This window comes from Bos indicus, chromosome 10 (assembly GCF_029378745.1).
Source record: "Bos indicus isolate NIAB-ARS_2022 breed Sahiwal x Tharparkar chromosome 10, NIAB-ARS_B.indTharparkar_mat_pri_1.0, whole genome shotgun sequence".
Classification (NCBI taxonomy): Eukaryota; Metazoa; Chordata; class Mammalia; order Artiodactyla; family Bovidae; genus Bos; species Bos indicus.
The window spans coordinates 46188604-46212699 of NC_091769.1; the positions used below are offsets into that span (position 1 = coordinate 46188604).

Here is a 24096-nt window from a genome sequence, read left to right on the forward strand (position 1 = left end):
GTAACAGGCAAATTTGGCCTTGGAATACGGAATGAAGCAGGGCAAAGACTACTAGAGTTTTGCCAAGAAAATGCACTGGTCATAACAAACACCCTCTTCCAACAACACAAGAGAAGACTCTATACATGGACATCACCAGATGGTCAACACCTAAATCAGATTGATTATGTTCTTTGCAGCCAAAGTTGGAGAAGCTCTATACAGTCAGCAAAAACAAGACCAGGAGCTGACTGTGGCTCAGACCATGAACTCCTTATTGCCAAATTCAGACTTAAATTGAAGAAAGTGGGGAAAACCACTAGACCATTCAGGTATGACCTAAATCAAATCCCTTATGATTATACAGTGGAAGTGAGAAATAGATTTAAGGGCCTAGATCTGATACATAGAGTACCTGATGAACTATGGAATGAGGTTCATGACATTGTATAGGAGACAGGGATCAAGACCATCCCCATAGAAAAGATATGCAAAAAAGCAAAATGGCTGTCTGGGGAGGCCTTACAAATAGCTGTGAAAAGAAGAGAAGCAAAAAGCAAAGGAGAAAAGGAAAGATACAAACATCTGAATGCAGAGTTCCAAAGAAAAGCAAGAAGAGATAAGAAAGCTGCCTTCAGCGATCAATGCAAAGAAATAGAGGAAAACAACAGAATGGGAAAGACTAGGGATCTCTTCAAGAAAATCAGAGATACCAAAGGAACATTTCATGCAAAGATGGGCTCGATAAAGGACAGAAATGGTATGGACCTAACAGAAGCAGAAGATATTAAGAGATGGCAAGAATACACAGAAGAACTGTATAAAAAAGATCTTCACGACCCAGATAATCACGATGGTGTGATCACTGACCTAGAGCCGGACATCCTGGAATGTGAAGTCAAGTGGGCCTTAGAAAGCATCACTACAAACAAAGCTAGTGGAGGTGATGGAATTCCAGTTGAGCTATTCCAAATCCTAAAAGAGGATGCTGTGAAAGTGCTGCACTCAATATGCCAGCAAATTTGGGAAACTCAGCAGTGGCCACAGGACTGGAAAAGTTCAGTTTTCATTCCAATCCCAAAGAAAGGCAATGCCAAAGAATGCTCAAAGTACCGCACAATTGCACTCATCTCACACGCTAGTAAAGTAATGCTCAAAATTCTCCAAGCCAGCCCTCAGCACTATGTGAACCATGAATTTCCTGATGTTCAAGCTGGTTTTAGAAAAGGCAGAGGAACCAGAAATCAAATTGCCAACATCTACTGGATCATGGAAAAAGCAAGAGTGTTCCAGAAAAATATCTATTTCTGCTTTATTGACTATGCCAAAGCCTTTGACTGTGTGGATCACAATAAACTGGAAAATTCTGAAAGAGATGGGAATACCAGAACACCTGATCTGCCTCTTGAGAAATTTGTGTGCAGGTCAGGAAGCAACAGTTAGAACTGGACATGGAACAACAGACTGGTTCCAAATAGGAAAAGGAGTTCGTCAAGGCTGTATATTGTCACCCTGTTTATTTAACTTATATGCAGAGTACATCATGAGAAACGCTGGACTGGAAGAAACACAAGCTGGCATCAAGATTGCCGGGAGAAATATCAATAACCTCAGATACGTAGATGACACCACCCTTAAGGCAGAAAGTGAAGAGGAACTCAAAAGCCTCTTGATGAAAGTGCAAGAGGAGAGTGAAAAAGTTGGCTTAAAGCTCAACATTCAGAAAACGAAGATCATGGCATCCGGTCCCATCACTTCATGGGAAATAGATGGGGAAACAGTGGAAACAGTGTCAGACTTTATTTTTCTGGGCTCCAAAATCACTGCAGATGGTGACTGCAGCCATGAAAAAAAGATGCTTAGTCCTTGGAAGGAAAGTTATGACCAACCTAGATAGCATATTCAAAAGCAGAGACATTACTTTGCCAACAAAGGTTTGTCTAGTCAAGGCTATGGTTTTTCCTGTGGACATGTATGGATGTGAGAGTTGGACTGTGAAGAAGGCTGAGCGCCGAAGAATTGATGCTTTTGAACTGTGGTGTTGGAGAAGGCTCTTGAGAGTCCCTTGGACTGCAAGGAGATCCAACCAGTCCATTCTGAAGGAGATCAGCCCTGGGATCTTTGGAAGGAATGATGCTAAAGCTGAAACTCCAGTACTTTGGCCACCTCATGTGAAGAGTTGACTCATTGGAAAAGACTCTGATGCTGGGAGGGATTGGGGGCGGGAGGAGAAGGGGACGACAGAGGATGAGATGGCTGGATGGCATCACTAACTCGATGGACGTGAGTCTCAGTGAGCTCCGGGAGTTTTTGATGGACAGGGAGGCCTGGTGTGCTGCGATTCATGGGGTCGCAAAGAGTTGGACACGACTGAGCGACTGATCTAATCTGAAACAGCTATAGAGTTCTCTTTGGTTTCTCTTGTGCAGAGCAGTGTTTCCACTTCACATGGGGTGCTGGAGGATTTTAGTCAAACATCCTGTACCCCCTATAGAACTCACCCAAATTCAGGTAGTCTGCAGAGCAGTATGAGAAAATAACATTTAGGAGTGTGGATTTGACTGGAAATAGGTGGGTGAGTATTAATATTTTTCTGGAAGATAGTCCTTGAGTTTATACATACCAGTAGGCAAATTTGAGTGTTTTTCTTTTTAAAGTATGTCCCTTACCCTTTTACTTTGCAGAAAGTTGATGTCCTTTGTGGAATTGGAATAAAAAAGGTTGCTTGTGGAACTCAGTTTTCTGTTGCATTAACCAAAGATGGTCATGTGTATACCTTTGGTCAAGGTAAGGCATTTTCCAGGCATTAATTATATTGCTTATTTTGTGCACACATGTATTACAGAAGTATGTGCCCTCCAGCTAGATAGAAAATGCTTAAATTGAGTCACTTCTCATTCTGGTTGATGAGTGACTGTCATTCCCCAGCTACTTTTCACCTCCTCTTACATGATGTTTGCTGTTAGGACAAACTCTCCTCCTCATTGATCACCCCCCCTTCCAGAGCCTTCATTCTTGCTAGAAGAATTCCTGCCGAAGCCTTCCCTTCCTCATCTCTGCTGCCTTTTTACCTTGCTGCCACAAAGACTGCCTTGACCACCAGAGCTCCTCTGGATCCTGCCTCACTTCCCAGCCCTTGCAGGGACTGGGGGGCTCAGGTCTTAGGAATTCACAGGATTCAGGATTCAAATCTTAAGTAAATCCAAATCCAGCCATCCATATCCCTGGAAACCTGTTCACTTTTGTAAGTCAACTTCCTGGCAAGTTGTAGTGACTGAAGGGTGTTTGAGGCAGATGTGAAGAAGAGGAAGGAATAAGCTGTGATTGAAGTTTCTAGTCTTGGAAGAATGTTGACACCACTGACAGGACAAGGGGTTGGTTTTGGGGAAAGAGACAAGGAGCTTAGTTTTAGTCATATTGAATTTGGGCCATGTACTCTAGGCTACATGTATGGAGAAGTCTGGCAAGTTACTGAGGATTTAGGTCTGAAACTCCAGAGAGATTGCTTATAGAGATGTTGGTTTGCCTAATGGATAATATTGTAGTTAAAGCCATATAAATTGGCTCTAAGAAACCCAGGGAGAGAACATGGGATAGAAGAGTAAGAGGATAAAACTCTGGAATGTGAGTAAAGGGCATGTAAGCACAGGAAGAGGACTCAGGAGATTTGGCTTTGAAAGGAGTGGAGAGAGAGAGAGGTAGCCAGTGAGCCAGGACAGTGCAGTGTCTGAGGGGCAGGAGGAGCTGAGGCCACATTATCAGAAGGTAAAGTAGAGCTCTGTGGGCTGCAGTAGGCAGTTAGGTGCTATTCATGGCTTTTGAGAGTAGTTTCAGTGCAGTGATGAGAATGGAAGTTAGGCTACAGAAGGTGGCCAAGCCAAACAGCATGTGAAACAACAGGAACTAGCCTGCACTTTGTAGAGTTTGGCAGCAAAGATAAGGCGAGAAGTTGGCTTTGAGAACAAGAAAGGTTGCATGATGTGTTTTCTTAGGCTGCAAGAACTCTAGAGCCTTTGTAACTTTTGTGCAAGTCCTCTCAAGTATGAGGATGCTAGAGGTAACCTCCTCGTTTGAAGTAAGCTAATCATTTTAGATTTAATTTCATTTATTTTTATGAATAAGGAGATTGTGACATTTTGCAAAGAAGCAGTTTTAAACTTTATCCACTCAGAATCCAGTATACCTTACCAGAAAACCCTTTTTTGCCCCAGTGAGATATATATGTCATTGCCATACCACCATAGACATTAAATGACTCATTAGAAATTAGAAAAGGACTATGGTGTACCATCCATAAATGTCCTTTTGCTATTTTTTCAGATCGCTTGATAGGCTTGCCAGAAGGGCGTGCTCGCAATCACAATCGACCACAGCAAATCCCTGTCCTGGCTGGAGTGGTCATCGAAGATGTGGCTGTTGGAGCTGAACACACACTTGCATTGGCATCAACTGGAGATGTGTATGCCTGGGGGAGCAATTCAGAAGGTCAGGTAAATATTTACTTCACTGCTGTTCTCTCATGTCTAGAAATCTGACAGAATTGTTCATTTGGCAAAGATATAAGCTAGAAACTCAGAATATCTACACAAGGCCTCAAGCACATCATCGTGCTCTACAACAGATTATTTGGAGTCCAGTTGTGCGTATCTCTCTGTTGCTTGTGCCCTAGTAAATGTATCATTGTTTAAAGAGAAATATGGCAATACAAATGTAGTTAAGGGGATTAACTCAATATATGTGTGTGTGTACACACTGAGAAGCGCCTGGCACATAGTAAATGGCCAGGTATTTGTATTTATAAGTATTTGCTACTATCATCAATAATCATCATCATTTTCACTACAGTAATAAGAGAGATTACGTACTGGAAGCATCAGTTGATCTGAAAAAATGGAAAGAATAAAACAACAATACTTTTATATTTTATGATATGACAGTGTACAAAGTATATTTGTGTTTGTTCAGGAGGTCTTGTCACTCCCATTATGCAGAGCAATAAACCGAGCCTGTAAGAGATTGACAAAAGATTCAAGAGGTTGATGTGTTCAGCCTATCCTGTGTGTGGAGTTGGGATGTACTTTGGTGGAGGAGGTCTGAGATTCCTCCTACTACAGTGGCTTTCAGCTCCACATGCAGAACCACATCCCCGTCCTCTGTAAATCTGCTTTACTTACGGCTGTCTCTAGAACCAGCAGCCCTCAAGTTCAAGGTCCAGTATTATTCATAGTAGCCTCCTTTTGGCTCTGTGGTCTCCTCATCATTATATTAACAGGTGGGGAAGCTGGTCATCACTCTGGTTGCACATTGTCTTAATGAGAAGAGAGTTGATGTGGGGACACCTTTGGAAGGTCCCTGGTGGACCTTGACATTATCCTGCCTGATGATGTTGAGGTGCTCAGCCACCAAAACACTGGGTATCCTAGTCAGGCCCGAAGAACAGAGATCTAGAGATGAGAATTTTATTCTGTGTGTATTTTTATAATTGTTTATTTACTGTTACACAGGCAATCTATGTTAAAAATCAAGAAATCAGTGTGTTTTAAGTAAAAACTCTAGGGATCATTCTGTTATATATATATATATATTTTTTTTTTTTTTTTTTAACTTTCCAAGAATTTATTTCCTGTCTAGAGGTGGAAAAGATGTTTTCAGTCATTGAGACTCCTTTGCTAGATTTGGAACGGCCTTGTTGCAGGTTAATTTATAGGAGACAGTAATGAGCTATGAGGATCATTCTGATAGAGAAAATCAAATTAACTTCATTATTTTCATATTGTTGCTTGATACAGATAATAACTTATTTATGTCTGCTACCATCCAAGACAAAATTTTATCGTCTTGGCTTTCTGTCTTCCTCTTTCTAATTGAATATCTGAGTATTTGTAATTTATTCCCAGCTTGGCTTAGGTCATACCAACCACGTTCGAGAACCAACCCTGGTAACAGTTCTGCAAGGGAAAAATGTTCGGCAGATCTCAGCTGGCCGCTGCCACAGTGCTGCATGGACAGCGCCGCCTGTCCCGCCAAGAGCACCAGGTGAGGGAGGAAATAGCTGTGCCCCAGCAACCTCTCTTTCACCCCAGCTGCACTGTCTGCTTGCCAGCTTCACACTGCATCCAGGCACCATTCTGAAGCCATCAGACCTTCCCCCACACAACCAAAGCACTCTTTGTGCTACAGCACTGCAGATACTTTCAAAGCAGGCAATTCTCCTACAGACTTCATTACATAGCAGTGCCTCTCTGCTCCCCAAAAGAAGAAAACATATTACTTAGACAAGCAAATTTATAATTTTAGAACAGCAATGAAGTATTTTTTGTATGTAAAAGTGATGAATTATAGCTTTCTAAGGCATGCTGTTAATAAAGATGAAAAGCCCTGAGACCACTTGTCGAATTCTCCACCCAAGTCAGTGGTTTGAAACATGATGTTGTGTATACATTGGCACAGCAGAAAAAAAAATTGTTACCATTTTACTCGAGTGATGGGATATTTCTATCTTTTGTGTGTTTTGCTTTTAATTTATTATGAAACCTTATAGATCTACAAAACATATAAAGAAAATTAAATGCATATCATTCCCCACAAGTGTAACCATTCCCTTAAGTATGATATTTATCATCCTATGCATTTCTTCATATTGGGCTACCTCTTTCATAAACCATCAAGTCCTCTCTGGTATCTGAGGCACTAGAATGTCCCTGAAGTGACCTTGTGCCTGAGAGCTGTTTTCCTATCCCTTTTTGGAGCCCCCTACTTCTTAGCCACAGGTCCTTGGGGAAAATTCCCCATACCGATTGTTTTCTCTTAGATACCCTTAGAGAACAAGGTAGGCCTGCCAAGTAGATTCCAAACAAGAATGTTCTAGTAGAATGAGCAGTGCTGCTAGGCCACTGACAATTTCAGGTTCTCAGGGGCTTCTTCAGCTTCCATCAGGGTTTCCCTTCCACTTTGGGACAGAGACTAGACAGCATGGTGGCTAAAGGTTCAGACTCAAAAACCACATTGCTCAGGTTGAATCTGCCACTTGGGAGCTGGGTGACCCTGAGATTCAGTTTCCTTGTCTATAAAAAAAGCATAATAATAGCACCTATTGTAAAGAACTGCAGGAGTAAATGAATCAGTTCTTATGAAGCTCTTAGAACAGTGTCAGGCACATAGAAGTAGTCAGTAAATGTTTGTTTAGTTGCTAAGTCATGTGACTCTTTGCAACCCCCATGGACAGAGGGGGTCCATGTTAGCTTTAACTAATAGGAAAATACCTCTGAGAACTGAGGTGTACAAATGATTATTTGCAGGAAACTCGAATAAGTTGAGTATCTCATTCTTAGAGTTTTGTGCATTTCTGTAAGAGGATACCCATGGATACAGTCCTTGTAGTCTTTGCTTCTACAGAGCTTATTCTTTAGTATAAAACCTCCATGAATCATGGACTCATATCTTTCATTCTGTCATGTTAACTTTCTGTCAGAGCCCTAGTAAGTGTGGGAGGGGGTTCTGCTGAGTTGCCCATTTCCATTTTCCAGAACTTCCTCTCTGGTCCTGGTCCACACCTTGTGTTATTATGAAGATGTCAAGAATGAAATGTTATTGAATGTGAAAGAATGAATTTGGGTTTTTTGTTTTGTTTTGGGTTTGTATGTGTGTGTGTGAAGAAACTAAGTCCATAGGTAAATGGGAAAGTAAATTAAAGGAGAAAAAAGTAAGTTTCCATCATGATAAATAAAAAAGATGTTTTACAAACCAACACTAGTGCATCAAAAATTTAAGATGAATTGATGGATAGAGGAATTGATAAGTGATAAAGTATACATAGCAAAATATTAATTATAAGTGGTGGGAATGGGTGTTCCATTATATACTTGCAACTTCTGTATGTGTTTGAAATTTTTCAAAATGCTAAAAATGAAAACATTGCATTTTCCTTTACAATTGTGCATTTGTGTTCTGGGCAGGTGTGTCAGTGCCTCTGCAGCTGGGCCTGCCCGATACAGTGCCCCCCCAGTACGGGGCTCTGAGGGAGGTGAGCATTCACACTGCGAGGGCCAGGCTCCGGCTGCTTTACCATTTCTCTGACCTCATGTACTCATCCTGGAGGCTGCTGAACCTCAGCCCCAACAACCAGGTAACGCGCTGGCTTAGGAAGCAGGGCCTGTGCTGTGCTCACCACATCCCTGGGCCTTTTTTTCAGCCTTCAGATACTTCCTCCATGGCTAATGCTTTTAGCACCCAGGAGATCTAGAAAAGGCAACAATTCTGTTCTTATTTTATTGCTGGATTAAGGATGATCCAGATATAGGTTATCATGCTGTTGGACACAAAATGGTCTTCCTTCAGTGTTTTGGTTTGTCAAAAGTTCAAAGAAGTATGAATGACTAAACATGTGTTTTCTACAAACTGTAGTATATGATTTTAAAACTTAAGCACACAAAAGTGTTAATACCTCCGTCAAAGGGGTTGTATAAGTGAGTGTGAGAAACTCTGGAGCCTTCCTGCTGTCCTTACGAATGAACATACCCTGTGGAGGGGTAGTGGGGAGATAAAGTAAATTTGGCTGATTTGATTGTCTTTATAGAACAGTCTAGTAATTTAGAAAGAAAGAAAGCTGGCTATGTTTGTTTGTTTAATGTGTAGGCATGCCTGCCAAAATGTGTATTAGTTTGTAAAACTGTTAGTCAAAAATCCTTTTGGTAACCCAGTTATGAGTGTATGAGAGACATGAGAAATCATTGTTGGAAATAGATAATCAACGTGGCAACTGAATACTGTGCAGCACTAACAGAATGTTAGCATCCTGTTTATAGTTAATGAGAGAAATGTTTATGGTATAAATTGAAGTGAGAAAAACAAAATTTATATAAATAGTACAATCTTGAAAATGTGGAAAGGAAGGCAACTGGAAGGAAGTGAATGAAAGTGTTAATGGGGCCATCTCCATATGGTAATATTAGGGAATGATTTTATTTATGTGCTTATGTGTATGTCTTTTTCTGTATTTTAAAAATAATAATCATACTTTATCAGAAAAATATTTTGAATAAATTGCCAATAAGGGCTAATACCCAGATTTATGCTTTTAAAGTACATTTCTAAAAGTGACATGTTACTTCTTTTAAGCCTTAGATTGTACCATTTCTGCTAAGCTTACTTTCTGTTACAGAATAGTACGTCTCATTATAATGCTGGAACATGGGGCATTGTGCAGGGACAGCTTCGGCCTTTGTTAGCCCCAAGAGTCTACACCCTCCCAATGGTGCGCTCTATAGGAAAAACCATGGTTCAAGGCAAAAACTATGGACCTCAAATTACTGTAAAGAGGATATCAACCAGGTTAGCACGCTATATGTGTACATTTCATTAACGGGACTCACAACTGACTCATCTCTGTAACCTTAGCTTCCTCATTTGTAAAGTAGAATAGTAATAGTATTTTATGTCAGTACCCAGTGTAATTACAGTGAGCCTAGCACAGTGTTTGGCTGCTGTTAAGCTGGCCTGTTCCTTCACTGATGGGAGAATATCTTCAAGTGACATTGCTGGTGATTTGGGAGCATTATATTTTATTCTGTTTTCTCTTTCTTTTAAAGAGGACGGAAATGTAAGCCTATCTTTGTTCAAATAGCGAGACAAGTAGTTAAACTGAATGCCTCAGACCTCCGTCTGCCTTCCCGAGCTTGGAAGGTTAAGCTAGTTGGAGAAGGTGCTGATGACGCCGGAGGAGTGTTTGATGACACAATCACAGAGATGTGCCAGGTATATTCATGCAGTGTCCCCTGCTGAGTTGTCCACTCGGATGGTGGGTGTTTTACTATTTCCAGTGATGACTGTGGCATGTTTTTATAAATCTAAGCAATAATTCATTTGTGATGCTTACATAAAGCCATGCTATTAGTAATGTATATGTGAATTATTGCAAGGGTTTGTGAAATGCTTCGTGAAGATATGTTTCTGAGTTAGTGCCAGTGCTTGGCCATCTACCAATGACTTACCATCTGTTGTTCTGTATAGCAGACAGAGGAAACAGCAATGACACATATGTACACTTCTGTAACAGACAAATCCAGGACCACTCATGTGCTCCCATTTATTTTGGTGCTTTTAGAACAAAGAACAGCCAGGGTCCAAGGAAATTAGAAAAACAAATCTTAAGAGTTTGAACAAGTCCATATTTTAAGATCTACAGTCACAGTTTTGCTTCCAAATCAGCTCTGATCCTTCCAGCTTTGCCTCGTATCAGAATTTTTCTGATAAATCTGTATCTAAAATAACACTTGGTTATCATTTATTAAGTTTATTTGAATGTCACTATACCCTGCTCAGAGATACCCCAGCTCGGGCCCTGGATTGGCTTTTTCATCTTTATTCTGTGTACTGCAGGACATTTTTTCCATGGGGGAGTTCCTAAATTCATTTTAAGTTACAGCCACGAAAATAATTACAGAGACTGCTGTTTCTCATATAGTGTTATAAATTCCTCAATATTCTCTGTTCAACATGATCTTTAATGTTAATTGGTTCATTTTCTTGATACATTTAACTGCGTTTCTAAAGAAATTGTTCATTCTTCTACAGGAACTTGAAACTGGTATTGTGGACCTTCTTATACCCTCTCCCAATGCTACCGCAGAAGTGGGTTACAATAGGGACAGGTAAGGGCAGTCAGCAAGTGTTACTGAATGTCTGCAGTAACAGTGCACATTTACTATATGCTAGGCACTGTTCTAAGTGTTGTACATGGATTATCCCATTGAATCTTCATTATAGCTCTAAGGAGTAGGAACTGTTACTGTTCTCCTTTCACAGAGAGGAAACTGAGGCACTTACATCATGACTTGTTATTTATTATGAGACCAACTGAATTATAATATAGAGGAATAGAGGAAGTGCAGACTTGAAAATGAAACCAGACTTCTTTTGTATTTCTGAAGGCCCACGTGGCCTTCCCTCAATGAATTAAAATTCATTAAAACCTTTGAAATGCTATCCAGTCACAGCAATTTGTATTTGCAATCATGTATTGTTCCTGTGTTTGTCAAATTTTGAATTTTGGATCCTGCTTCGTGGACTTTTTTTTTTTTTTTAACTTTACAATATTGTATTGGTTTTGCCATATATCAAAATGAATCTGCCACAGGTATACATGTAAAGGATAAATGATTTTAGGAAATAGGGCATTTTTGAGCAGGTAGCTTAAGGACTAATGAGCATTCACTCACCCTTTTTATGGTTCTTCAAAGTAATTCAAAATATGGTCCCTGTGCCATCTAGAACAATAGCAGTAGGCCATAGGTCACTATTGAACACCTGAAATGTGGTTAAAGGAGCTGAAGAACTGAATTTTAAATTTTATTTAATTAACTTAAATAGCTGCATGTGGCTAATGACTGCCATATTGGACAGCACAGGTCTAGACTAATGCTTTAGCTGTTTGATAACTTGTTTATAATAGAAATGAGGACAACTTTGTTTGAAGTATTTCCTTTAATTCTGCAGGTTCCTTTTTAATCCTTCTGCCTGCCTTGATGAACACTTAATGCAGTTTAAGTTCTTAGGAATCTTAATGGGGGTTGCCATTCGCACAAAGAAGCCTCTGGACCTCCACTTGGCCCCTCTGGTGTGGAAGCAGCTCTGCTGTGTTCCACTCACCCTGGAAGACCTGGAAGAGGTGGATCTGCTCTACGTGCAGACTCTCAACAGCATTCTTCACATTGAAGACAGTGGGATTACTGAGGAGAGTTTCCATGAGGTAAATCCTGGCTGGTCCATGTTTCTGCTGGTGTTGATGAGAATTTTCCTGTGTAAAACTCAGATATAGCCTTCTGCTTGCTGTCCAGCTGACCCATGCCGTATACCATTGCTACACTTAGCAGTTCAACCTAGAAGTTTAAATAGCTGCTAACAGAGTCAGCTCCAGGAGTCAGCTCCAGCACTCAGCTTCTGCTCCTTCCCCTTTAATCCATTCTCTCTGCTTGTTAGAGTGAAGGACAGAGAGAACCCTGGAGGCCTGGGATAGCCAGAGTTCATCAAACCTGGTTTGGAGACTGATTCAACTGCATTTTTAATGAAAACCAGATGAGTTAGCACTCCCTGCTCATCAAGTAGCCCAGCAGTCCCCGACCTTTTTGGTACCCACCAGGGACTGATTTCGTAGAAGAGAATTTTTCCATGGATGGGGGTAGACAGGGGGTGATTTGGGGATGATTTAAGCACATTGCATTTATTATGCACTCTATTTCTATTATTATTACATCAGCTCTACCTCAGATCATCAGGCATTAGATCCTAAAAGTTGGGAACCCCTGAAGTAGCCTAATCAGCTATCTCATTTGCCTTGTCTTCATCCATAAGATTTCTGATGCTGTTGATGTTCTGCTGTATTTGTGTGTAACATACTTTTTGTGGTCATTTCTACTATGGAGTAAAAATTCTTCTTTCTTCTATTCATAGATGATTCCTCTTGATTCTTTTGTTGGCCAAAGCGCTGATGGCAAAATGGTTCCTATAATCCCTGGTGGAAATAGTATCCCACTCACGTTTTCTAATAGGAAAGAATATGTGGAGAGGGCCATTGAATATCGACTTCATGAAATGGACCGACAGGTGAGAGGTTCACATGAGAGATTTGAGAGGTTTGCTTTTTGGTGTATGAGTTCACGGTGTTGATTAATCTGTATCTATATTTCAGTCCCTATTCAGAGACTTTTCAGGCCATATCTCAGGGTCTGCTCTTTACTCAAAGCCTTAGGTGAGCCCTGAATTGGCCAGTGTTTGGCTTGGAGGCCAAGCCCTCGGCCAGGCCTTCAGAACCCACCTTCTTATTCTCACTCTTCCTCAGTCTTCTTTGTCTTCATGTCTTACTGCCCCCCAGCCCAGTGTCCTGCTCCAGCTCAGTCAGGGTCCGTGTGAATGAATTCCTGAAGGCTGGCCTTGTGATCCCATGAGGGCCTCTTTCCTCTAGGTCTGTAACTGTGCAGATCTTTTTTGTCACCTAGAAATTCCTCAAGCTATCACATACTTCTGAATTGTAGACTAAGAATTAGGCTGCAGAGTTTGGGTCTTCTTTCTTTAATTAGCGTGTGAGACATTGAATGAAGAGTGTATTTTTTATATCTAACTTATATATCCTTGTTCTGTGCTGATGTGTAGTAAGCATTTAGTAAATGATGGGAGTATGATAAGTGACCTTAGAAATGAATACTGTGTCCCAAAGCGGTGATTTTGGTTATATAGTCCTTTGTAGCCAATTCAGTAATACCTTATTTGCAGAGATGTTGGGCTTTTCTCAAGAGTTGGATTCAGGGTCTGAGGCTGTGTAGTACTTTGAATTATATATATTCTATACTCTTCACTCCTGGTTCCTTCTTCGACTCTGGCTTTGGGCCAAGTCTAGTCAGAAAACTATACCCCTTAGCTTAGTAAGGGTGGATCCTGTCAGCAATGTTGTTTACACAGTCAGGGCTTAGGATTTGTCTCTAGTGCTTAAAGATGCTTATTCCTTATAGACTGAATAACTGACCATAAATTCCCTGGTCACTTCCAACATGCCAGATGTGGTAGCATCCCCCTACATGTGCAGTTTTCCCCGTAGTTACTCGATGGGGAGATAGAAATTACTATCACCATTTCAGAAATGAATGCACGGAGTCCAGAGAAATGAAGTAATGTGCCCAAGGCAAAGCCACGATCACAAACCAGGTTTAACTATGGTATCCAGGCTCTTGTGCTGACCTTTCCTATAAAGGCCAGATTGACCTGTTCTCCAGCAGCTGTGCTCTGCTCTGCCCTGGCCTTTGTTCCTTTCTTGATAACAATGCCGCCTTCCTCTTTCACTTCCTCCTTGTCTCTTAGAACCCCGTGTTCTTCCTATAGCTGTCCCAGTTGTTCCCCATTCAAGCAGCCATCCATGTACCTCAGCTTGTTTTTTGGCACATTTTGGCTGGGGCATTCCCTTTTCTGTCAGCAGAGACTGTCTTTATTGCCCGTTCATTCCTTAGCCCTGGGCATGACAGCCTTACACAATCATAACTCCATGGCCTTCCTCAAGATGTGGCTTCTGAGGTTCTCTGGTTTGGCAGATGATTCTGAACTGACCAAGAGCAGAGGAGTTATTTATGAAACAAACCTTGAACAGTGGTAGGTCTCTGTTTAGAGTATGCTCTATTGTATAACCTTGGAGTAGTTTCGCCAAACAGACTGTGTAGGCAGCCTCTGACCGCACCCCTTCGGCACTCCTCAACTGATCTGTTCTCTGCACTGTGCTAACAAAAGCTAACTACACAATCATTACAGACTCGTTTAAAATACCTATAATAATCATGTGAGCAGCAATTATTTGCCTTATTTTTTCAGATGAGAAAATTAAAAGAAGTGGTGGGGCTGGGATTCAGTACCCATCTCCTAATTAAATTCTCTATCCTTTTTACTGCCTTCCTATGAAAGGACTTCTCAGTTTTACTTTCTTCTTTGTACTTTTCTAACTTTTTTTTTTACAATTAGCACAAATGATTTTTACAAAAAGAATATAACTATTTTCAAAAGAAAATATAAATTACAAAGACAGTAGAAGCCCTAGACACATCCTCCAAAAGCTGCTTACCCTGGTGAGAAGATGAAGTATTCCACAGAGCAGTTTTAACAACCTGTGGCCATGTGTGGTTAGGAGTGTGAGTGGGTGGGGTTGGCATTAGAAGGGCCCCCATGGGCTAGAGTTTTGTGGGGCTGGGAAGGTGGGCCCCTGAATTGACTTGACCTGGGACAAGAAAGAATGTATGAATCCCACAAGCAGGGAGAAACTCTAACAAAGGGTCAGAGGCAAGAAGGTTGGATCGTGTGCAGTCATACCAGTTCTGAGGGACAAGTAGAGGGCCTGGGAGCAGATGAGCAACATGAGGTGCCCGACCCGATTGGGTCCACCATGGGTGCCCAGTCTGCACACAGATGTTGAATGAACAACCTCTCCTGGGAGCAGGTGGCTGCAGTCCGAGAAGGAATGTCCTGGATCGTCCCTGTGCCGCTGTTGTCCCTCCTCACAGCAAAGCAGCTGGAGCAGATGGTGTGTGGGATGCCTGAGATCTCCGTAGAAGTCTTGAAGAAAGTGGTACGGTACCGGGAGGTGGATGAGCAGCATCAGCTGGTGCAGTGGTTCTGGCACACACTGGAGGAGTTCTCCAACGAGGAGCGTGTGCTTTTCATGAGGTTTGTGTCTGGAAGATCTCGACTACCAGCCAACACTGCTGATATTTCTCAGAGATTTCAAATCATGAAGGTTGATAGGGTAAGTAAGATATTTTTTCTTTCTGCTAATGTCTGCCTTTGTTGCTTCCTTGTTGCTTGCATGTTGGGCTTCAAGTAGGCCTGCCAATTCAGGATTAATGCTTGGAATTTCCAGATTTTTTTTTCTTTTTAATCAAGCAGGAAAAACTTGTTTAGAAACATCTCGTAACTTCAATTTAAAAAAAATAGTCCTACATGGATGTAGAAAACACACCACAACCAACAACCTTCACTGAATCTTCCAGTATCTTCCTGAATGAAAGCCAAGCTTGGCAGAAGGGCCATCATTGTTACCTCTGCGTTGTATTTCCTGTGCCTTTTCATCATGTGACTTCTGCACTGGGACACGGTCTTGTTTATTTGTTTTCACCAAGATACTAACCATTAACTGGAGCACGTGCTCCAGGAAGAACATGACAACACGGGGAGCAGCAGTAACATGCTGTGCGGCTACGTGTGTGGTGTGCATCACGGAACAGGCAGTGCGGCTTCTCTGCAGCCTCATGAAAGGCCCCTGCTGTAGAGCACCAGCCCAGCTGCCGTTATGACAGATGGCTCAGGAATAAAACGGCTTAGAGCCTTAAATGCATGCTACTGCCAGAGTCATCTTTCTTTCTCAGGCACCCATCTGACCATGCCACTCTTCTTTTACACTGTTCAGGGCCCCCTTGTGTTGATTCCAGGACAAACGCTAACCACCTTAGCGGCCTTAGACACCTCCACAGTCTGGCCTCTGCCCTGCTTTCTGATATCACCTCTTGACACTTAACTATTTCTGGCCATTACGGCTGCTTGCCTTTCTCCTGATAGACCACACTGTTTTTTTGGTTAGTTGTTTTTGTTGTTGTTGTTGGGGGGTGGGGGGGCAGTTATTGGCCACACCACATGGCTTGTGAGATGTCAGTTCTTCAACCAGGGATTGAATCTGGGCCATGACAGTGAAAGCCCGGGATCCTAACCACTAGGCCACCAGAGAACTTCCAAGACCACCCATGGACACTGTTTTTAAATGTCCATTCCTTTGTGTAGGCTTTTGCCTCTGCTTTAGAAAGTTCTTTTCCTATTCCTTTTCCATGTATACCTGTCAAGCACTTATTTATCCTTTAAGCCCAATACCAATGTCATCTCCTCCAAGAAGATGCTTTCCTATGCCTCCTAACTATTCCTTAGGGCAGACTTAGATCTCCTTATGTCCATCTCCTGGACACTTAGTACATCCCTCAAGCCCAACATTAAGTTAGAGGTGTCTGTGTCCCCTCTTTTCTCCTTCTCAACCCCCCAAAAGCTGGGCAGTCCTCTGAGCTGGGCCCATAGTGTTTATTCCAGAAACAGCAAGGAAAATAGGACCTCGTTACAAGGGCCTATCCCATCAGTTTCATCAAGTTTCAGTATCAGCCTTTCTGGTATTTTTCCAGTAACTACCCCTTGAAAGTTGCTGTAGTCAAAGCTGGCCCTCTCCTGCTGCCTCCTGAGGCTGCCTGCCTGGGCTCTACTCCTATGCTAGGCTTGCTGGAGAGGCCTCACACAGGAAAGGCTATGAAAAGAGCTTTCCCATGAATTTTCTACATGACTTGCCAGAAACTAAAAGCTGTGAATCTATTTTGTTGCTTCAGAGAGGAGGAAATGGTTTGCTTCTATTCAGTTCTGGAAAAGAGCCTTGCCTTATATCTGTTCTGGGCTACCCTGCCATCCCAGGAGTTACTCCACTAAACATCCCTGCCTGGAAAGTTTTATCCTCAGGAAACTGACCACTATTGGTCTTTCCTTTGTGACTTTTAAACCATTTTTCCAGTTTCCAGATCAGAGCCACCTGTTGACACTCCCCTTTAGTGTCTTTGTGGATTGTGGTTTTTCTGCATTTGTCATTGGCTCTGGCACAGCTGAGCTTCTGGGCCTTCCATCTCCCACTTCTTAGAAATGCACTCACCTGATCGAGTTCCAAAAAGGAGGGCTGGTTTCCAGGAGTTCAGTGAGAAAGAGAGGGCAGATTCTTTTTTTGAAACTTTTTTTAAATTATAAAAACAGTATATATCATTCTGTCATTATAGATAGTTTGGAAAACAGTTGTGTTTGCAGGGCAGAACAGTGTTTGCAGGGAGAGACAGGAACCCTGTCCCTCTAGTGGTATCCATTTTCACTTTTGTGTAATTCCTCAAGCATACACATTTTTGCATGACATGTTTGGAACTTTATATAAATTGTATTTATATTCACCTAATAATCTATCCCCAGCACTTTTCTGTCTTGCTACTAAGCATCATAATTATTGTTTTAAATAACTGTATCACCATCAGTTAAAGAGGTGGGCTGGGGTTTCATTAACTGCTCCTTCCTCATCGGAGCGGTGGTGGGATGGCAGGCAAAGGGTGCAGAAGGCTCACTAGGAGGACAGTGAGGGGAGGAGTGTGGTGACTCCCTCAGAGTTGTTCCTTCCATTTCACTGGCTCTGTTGGCGCATATCCATAGCAGCTTCAAGTTTGCACCCTCTGGTGAAAGGGAGTGAACTCTGTTGCTCTGTGGCAGGCACCATGTGAAGCATGTTCTCCCAAGTACCCCACCAGGCAGGGCTCATTCTCATGTCACACGGGAGGGCCTTCGAAGAATGAGGACAGGGAAGAAGCATCTTCACCAAAAGCTAGGTGGCCACAGGACACCAGAGCCTGTGCTCTCCCTACCACGGCCAAGCCTCTGCTTGCTCTCCAGGTGGCCATGCAGTCAGTCCTGTTCGTGGAGCCCACCTGCAGGCAGGGAGAAATGCTCTCCTGCCTTGGGGGCGGTGGTTATGAGTAGCGCTGCTCCCCACCCGCCCCTGCCATGACCCCCTAATGCTGCAGTCACAGCTCTGGGTCTCTCTCTCCACAGCCTTACGACAGTCTGCCTACCTCACAGACCTGCTTCTTCCAGCTGAGACTGCCCCCCTACTCTAGCCAGCTGGTCATGGCTGAGCGCCTGCGCTACGCCATCAACAACTGCCGATCAATCGACATGGACAACTACATGCTCTCGCGAAACGTGGACAACGCTGAGGGCTCCGACACTGACTACTGACTACCGAGGGTGCCATCACCCCTTTCTTCTCGATAATGTTCACTTCCAGTTTAATGTTGATACACTTTTATGGTAACTACATAGATGTTTTAGGAACATAAACCGACGTTATAAACAGTGGCCACATTTAGTTACTCTAAAGATAACAAAGATTAGATGTTTTTATTTTTCTGTGATTGTACAAAAAAAAAGACAAAGTGCTCTCAGTCAGGTTTTTCCCTCCATACTTTTGGTCACTTTTGGTAAGTTTGCATGGAACCATTTTGGTGCATTTTTAGTTGGGAATGGTACATTTTTGTAAACCCGCCCAGTGAACATGGAATTGTACATTGTGTATAATTGTTCATTAGAAAGGACAGTTTTACATGAATATTCATATATTTATTTTGTTTTAATTTGAATTGCCTGTGCAGGGTTCCTTATGCAGAGAAATAAAGCTGATTCAGGAATCAGTGCATGGGCTGCTTTTGTTATTGGAGCTTTGATGAAGGGAGAGTAAGCTTTCAGGTTTCATTCTGACAGCTTTTTGATCCATCAGAAGCAGTCCTTCACACCGGACTTTGCTTGGAAATGACAGGGCACAGGCCCATGTGGGTATAGCAGCCCGAGGTGAAAGCTTCTATCCATTGGTTCTGTCATCCTCAGCCTCTCACTGGGTTCCCTCATCACAGGCCTTTGTGTCAGCCACTTGGCCTGTACTTTGCACCACCCTTCCGCCGCCTGCAGAGTTGGCTTAAAGTGTGACACACTCATAGGAGCCTTTCTTAAACAGCCCAGGATACCTGGTACAGGATACAGCTCTACTCAGTTCTGACACACACACCCCCCCCGCCCCCGCCACCCCCCCCCCCCCCCACATACTGCCCTTTGAGGAACCAGTGGAAACAGTGATGGAATTAATGAGCAGGGCAGTTTACAGTACATGTCATCTACTCTGGAAGGTGGCCAGGTGGGCACTTACGTGAATGAGTGACCATGTGAATGTGTGAATTAACATGAGAACTGAGGAGTGGCTTTTATGTCCTTGAATGATGGTAGGGAGTTATTTGGGGGACTGGGGAAAAGATTACACCCTTGGTGCTTAAACGCAGCCCTTGAAGGCCCTGGGCTATATGCTCATTTGCTCAGGCATGTCAGAATGAGCATGTAGTTCTGGGAGAACGGGCCATCTGGAGAGCAGCTGTGAAGGCTCTGGGAGTGGGAACAGGGAGCAGGCACAGCCTTCAGGTGGCTTGTCTCTTTCATCCATTAGAAGTTCATGCCCCACTATACTTCCAGTGTACTTCATGAACAAGGTCAAGGTTGACAGCCTGCTCAAATGAGGTGCCAGACAGCGAGCTTTTCAAGTACTTGCTTTCCACAAAGTAGGTAAAATGCATGTGTTTGCAAAAAGAAATTGGAAGGAAAATGTGGTTTTGCTTGCCAAGATAATGTGGTGCATGGATATTTCCCAGTGAATATGCCTAATAATATTTAGAAGGATGACATTTTAGTTTTATGGAAAAGAGACTTCAGTTGGAATTGTGTCTCAGGAGGAGACCATAGCTTCCAGGGTCTGGGTCTTTAATACTTGACCTGAGAGCTCAGTCAGAAGCAGCAGTGAAGGTCTTTGTGCTTGCAGCACCCACTCAGTGAGTGGGAATGCACCGTCAGGGCCTCTAGGTCAACAACGAACTGCAGAGAAGAGAGGCCTCTGTGCTGCGGAGGTCCTGGACTGCACCACAGGGTTCTCTCCAGGCCCTCTGGGCTGGTTCCTGGTAACCAGTGGTTCTTCCCTCTTGCTGAGCTGGGCTGAGGGTGTGCAAGCTGAAGGCTATGTCTGTAGTCTCAGAGACTATTTTAAATCAAAATGAGGCCTTGAGCTTCATGAGGCTCTGGGCTGTGCTGCCACAGTTTGCTCTGGACTCATGGGGAAAGGGCACCCACAGCAGGCTGATGCTCATGGTTCCAGCTCCCACCTGTCAGGCCTAACGGATGGCTTCTCAGAAGCCCTAACTGTGTTAGGAAACTTAGAGAGACACCTTGGTTTTGTAACAGATACCATTTCTTTGCTGGAAACCTATCATTTTGCTTCATTCTACTTTTGGAAGCTGTAGGAGAGAGGAGAAGGCAGGAGTCCCTGATCTGAGGACCTGAAATTAGCCTAGTGCAACTATTCCGCGCCCCCCCCCCCCCCACCCCCCCCCCGCCCCGCTTGGTTCAGTTTTAACCCCCATAGAGGTTTAGGTCTTTTTCTTTCCTTGCTGGATTTAGTCAGTTAACAAATCCTTGCAGTTTTTGTCACCCTTAGATGGTCTCGAGAGCCTTTTACCCCCAACCTTTAAGATTTCCTCAGAGGCCCTTTCAAGATGCATCTTTGGTGTGGCCTCCCAGCTTTGTGGCCTTTGCCCAGCACTGTCAGCCAGATGAAACCTACATCTGCTGAGCTCGGGTTTAGCAAAAACCAAGTCTTGGGCATTGAATCCCAGAGTTGAAGGAATGCTAGAACTAAGGCATCACATGGTCTCTCCCTTTACAGACTAAGAATTCAACGTCAGGAGAAGGAGAGTGCTGGATCACAGGTACTTAATAGATGAGAGCTGGGAGTCCTGGCTTCCTCTCAGCACACTGCTAGTAGAGTTGAGGGAGCACAGTCAGTCCCCTGCAAATGCTTAGCCTGTGCCGAAACAGGCCAGTGTGTCCCTTAAGACAAGCTTTGGAAGGCAGCATCCCCCCAGCAGGTTCTGCTTCCTAGGGAGCAGTTGGGAGCCCCTGATCAGAGCATGTGGCCCCAGTCTATGTTTGCACTGAGGGTCAGCCAGTACAATGTGGTGACTGGGGTCAGCCCCCCACTAGGGGGCACTGTTCTGCTCTGGTGCTGAGGTTCTGCACCCTCCCCCTAGCTTTCACTTTGGCTGCCTTGGCCAAAACAGAGTGAAAAGAGTTAGCACTCAGGACCTAGGCAAAGTCTGTGATCTGTTCTAATGGAGGCTCTGAGGGCACAGATAACCCCCAGGCCCATTTCCAGGTGGCTCTGGGTCAGGCTCCCATCTCCCCCAGCTCATCCCTCTCTGGAGATGCATTGGGCTTCCTGTCTTTTCTGAGCTGTGCCTGCTGATACCAACCTTACGGGAACTGGAGTCAGTCCCAGGTCTGGCTTAAAGGTCATGTCTTTCAACATGTGTTGCTGCTTCCCAGTGCCTGGGCCTTTTGGGTTCTGCCAGGCATAACCCCACCATGGATGTGAGGCTGCCTCTCCCTACCCTCCCCCTTCCAGGCACTACACAGTTAGACATAATCTTGTCTCAGTGTCACCGAAAGTGTACCTATCCTATTTTACAAATAGAGAAATGGAGGTTCAGAGAAGTCATAACTTGTCAGAAGTTACAGATGGCAGAGCTGAGAGAGAACTCAAAACGCCCTCCCAACCCCAGCAGCACATCTTCTGACTAGACTGACTCCCCTGAAGTAGGGCCTAGCCCAGCCCAGGGCCAGTACCCAGTAAATGATTGTGCAATGAATGAGTTGGTGAGTTAATTAAGTACACAGTGCCCCCTGGTATCTGCAAGTCTGAGAAAAGACTTAAGCAGGGCACTGTGTTCTGCCCACTGCCTTTGCTGTGAACAGTGACTGTTAGAAGGCAGGCTGGAGAGTCAGTGCCTGCCTTTTGGAAGCATCTCAGATGGGCCTGGGCTTAGGGACCCAAAGCTCCCCTGCAGGGGGCGGGGCCTAACGAGCCCTAGAAACAATGCTGGACACAGCTGTCAGCACAGCTTCAGTGCTGTGATCACTAGTCTTGGTACATGGGGGTTTACTAGGCATCAAAGGGAACTGAACCCTCATTATAAAAGAGCTTCTGTGGGAAAAGGAGCCTCAAGGGAATGCACGTTACTGACATTCCAACTGAACTTACAATAACCTTTGTTTGCTTTACAAACACAGTCCCATGATTCTTAAAAGAACTCTGCAAAGCAAGATTTTCTTGCTATCCCAATACACAGGTAAGAACGCTGAGGTGTGGAGAGGTCAGACCTGTGCTTGGTCAGAGGAGTGCTAGAAACCAGGATCCTGTTGTTCCCCAGACTAAACCACCAACCCAGGGCAAATGGGACCTCTGGGAACTGGGGCTTATCAGAGATGATGAAAGCAAATCCATGGGGTTTAAGTGGCTTCATTTTAAACAAACATTTAACTCCCTGGAAGCCTGAGCTTGCTTTCAACATTGTTTTCAGTAGTGGCTGAAAAATTAATTTCCTTTAAAAAGCCTCTCTCCACTGTTCAGAGCAATGGTGGGTAAACTAGAAAATCACCCAGAGGAAGCCTGCGTATCATAGGCTAATAGTGGGCCCTCCCATTCCACTGAAGCTGGTGGCTTTGCAAGCCTGGCTTTTCCTACAGGGGGATGAAATGGGATTTTATTTCGGGGCTAAGTGCTGGTCCAACCAGGGGCCCAGGGGCAGCAACTGAGGCCTTCAGCAGTCCCTGGAGGGGTTTAGGCAAGGTGAGATGCTGTCTGCCTGCTCACAGACTCTGCCTAGAAGTTTCAGCACCTCTGGGCCTTCACCATCATCATCTTGGGGCCCTGGCGCCTGCTGGGGGTAGCCTGAGTGTGGGGATCTCCAGCTCTTGTTTCATCCTCATAATAACCACTGAGGCCTCCTTTATCCCTTTTTTTCTGATCATCTCTTCTGCTCACCTTGTCTCCTCACCTCACTCACTCTGTTCAGCCACAACATACCAGCCATGCTCCTAGTCTGGGGCCTTTGTGCTGGCAGCTATTCCCTCTGTCTGGAATATTTTCCTCCAGATGCTGCACCCCTCCACTTCATTTCTCAGATGCCTCCTTCTCAAGGGGGCTTACATTTGTCAACCTCTTTTAAGTTGCTTTTCCTTTCCTGGCCCTAGTCAGTAGTCCCCAAATATCTTTACCCTGTACTTTCCCCTCTTCCCCAGTACTTATCTTCTTATACACTGGCTTGTACACTGTCTTTTCCCCCACTAGAACATAAGATCCATGAGAATGTCTTTTTTTTCCTTGGCTGTTTCCCTAATATCTGGGCAATGAATAAGGAACCCATATGTTTGGTCAGGCCCCTCAAGATAGCTGTTCTCTTGTTCTCTGTAAGTCCCCTACCTGACAGGTACCTGTTTCACCTAAACCCTACACATACAGGACTGATCTTCCTAGATACTTGCCCCAGGCCCCAGCTGATGATTGTTTATATCAAAGGGTCCCTGAGTGGCATGCCCCCCATTGGTTTCCTTGGTAACTAATGAGCCCACCTGACATGAATTGCCCTATAACTGGTCATCTCCCCTCCCCTCTCCCAAGCAAAGACTGCCACAATGTCCTGCCTGCTGCATGCAGTGGGGTGTCACTCCAGGACCTTGCTTCAGACATGTAAGTTTCCTCCATCCATTAAACCATTGATGTCTCTGTTGCTGACTCTGGGCTCTTTCTCAGAATTAAAGCTGGGCAAGTGCAGGCCTTGTAGGCCTACAGGTGCAGCCCAACATCAGTGAGTAGGCATCAATAGCCCCTTTCACAAAGAAGAAACACCTGGTCTCAGGTGGGTCAAGGGCCTTGATCTCAGCTGGTGGTGGGAGTAGCCAGGGTGAATATCGCCCACCACTTCACCATTCTCCCTGCCTTCCCCTCTTCCCCCAAATTTTCGCGCTGTACCTGGAACCAGGAGGCTGCAGGTGACTGATGACTGAAAGCCTCTACTTTGGTGCCTAAAGGTGGGACAGCAGTGACTAAAGCTATGAAATTGAACTCAAGGCGTGTGCCCAACGTTCAAATCTAGCAGGTAAAAA

General features: G+C 44.0%; 1 protein-coding gene across 14 annotated transcripts in view; it reads left to right on the forward strand.

The window, feature by feature from the left end:
• HERC1 (HECT and RLD domain containing E3 ubiquitin protein ligase family member 1) overlaps positions 1–18755 on the forward strand; it is a 228712-nt gene extending 209957 nt beyond the window's left edge. For all 14 annotated transcript variants that reach the window (XM_070797433.1, XM_070797430.1, XM_070797428.1 and 11 more), the window contains 11 exons: positions 2664–2766; positions 4300–4469; positions 5877–6015; positions 7935–8104; positions 9140–9309; positions 9567–9732; positions 10552–10628; positions 11473–11725; positions 12427–12579; positions 14948–15253; positions 18115–18755. In XM_070797433.1, coding sequence (XP_070653534.1) covers positions 2664–2766; positions 4300–4469; positions 5877–6015; positions 7935–8104; positions 9140–9309; positions 9567–9732; positions 10552–10628; positions 11473–11725; positions 12427–12579; positions 14948–15253; positions 18115–18300 — 1893 coding nt within the window. In that variant the 3' untranslated portion in view covers positions 18301–18755. The remainder of the gene's footprint in view (positions 1–2663; positions 2767–4299; positions 4470–5876; positions 6016–7934; positions 8105–9139; positions 9310–9566; positions 9733–10551; positions 10629–11472; positions 11726–12426; positions 12580–14947; positions 15254–18114) is intronic.
• Positions 18756–24096: the final 5341 nt, after the last annotated feature.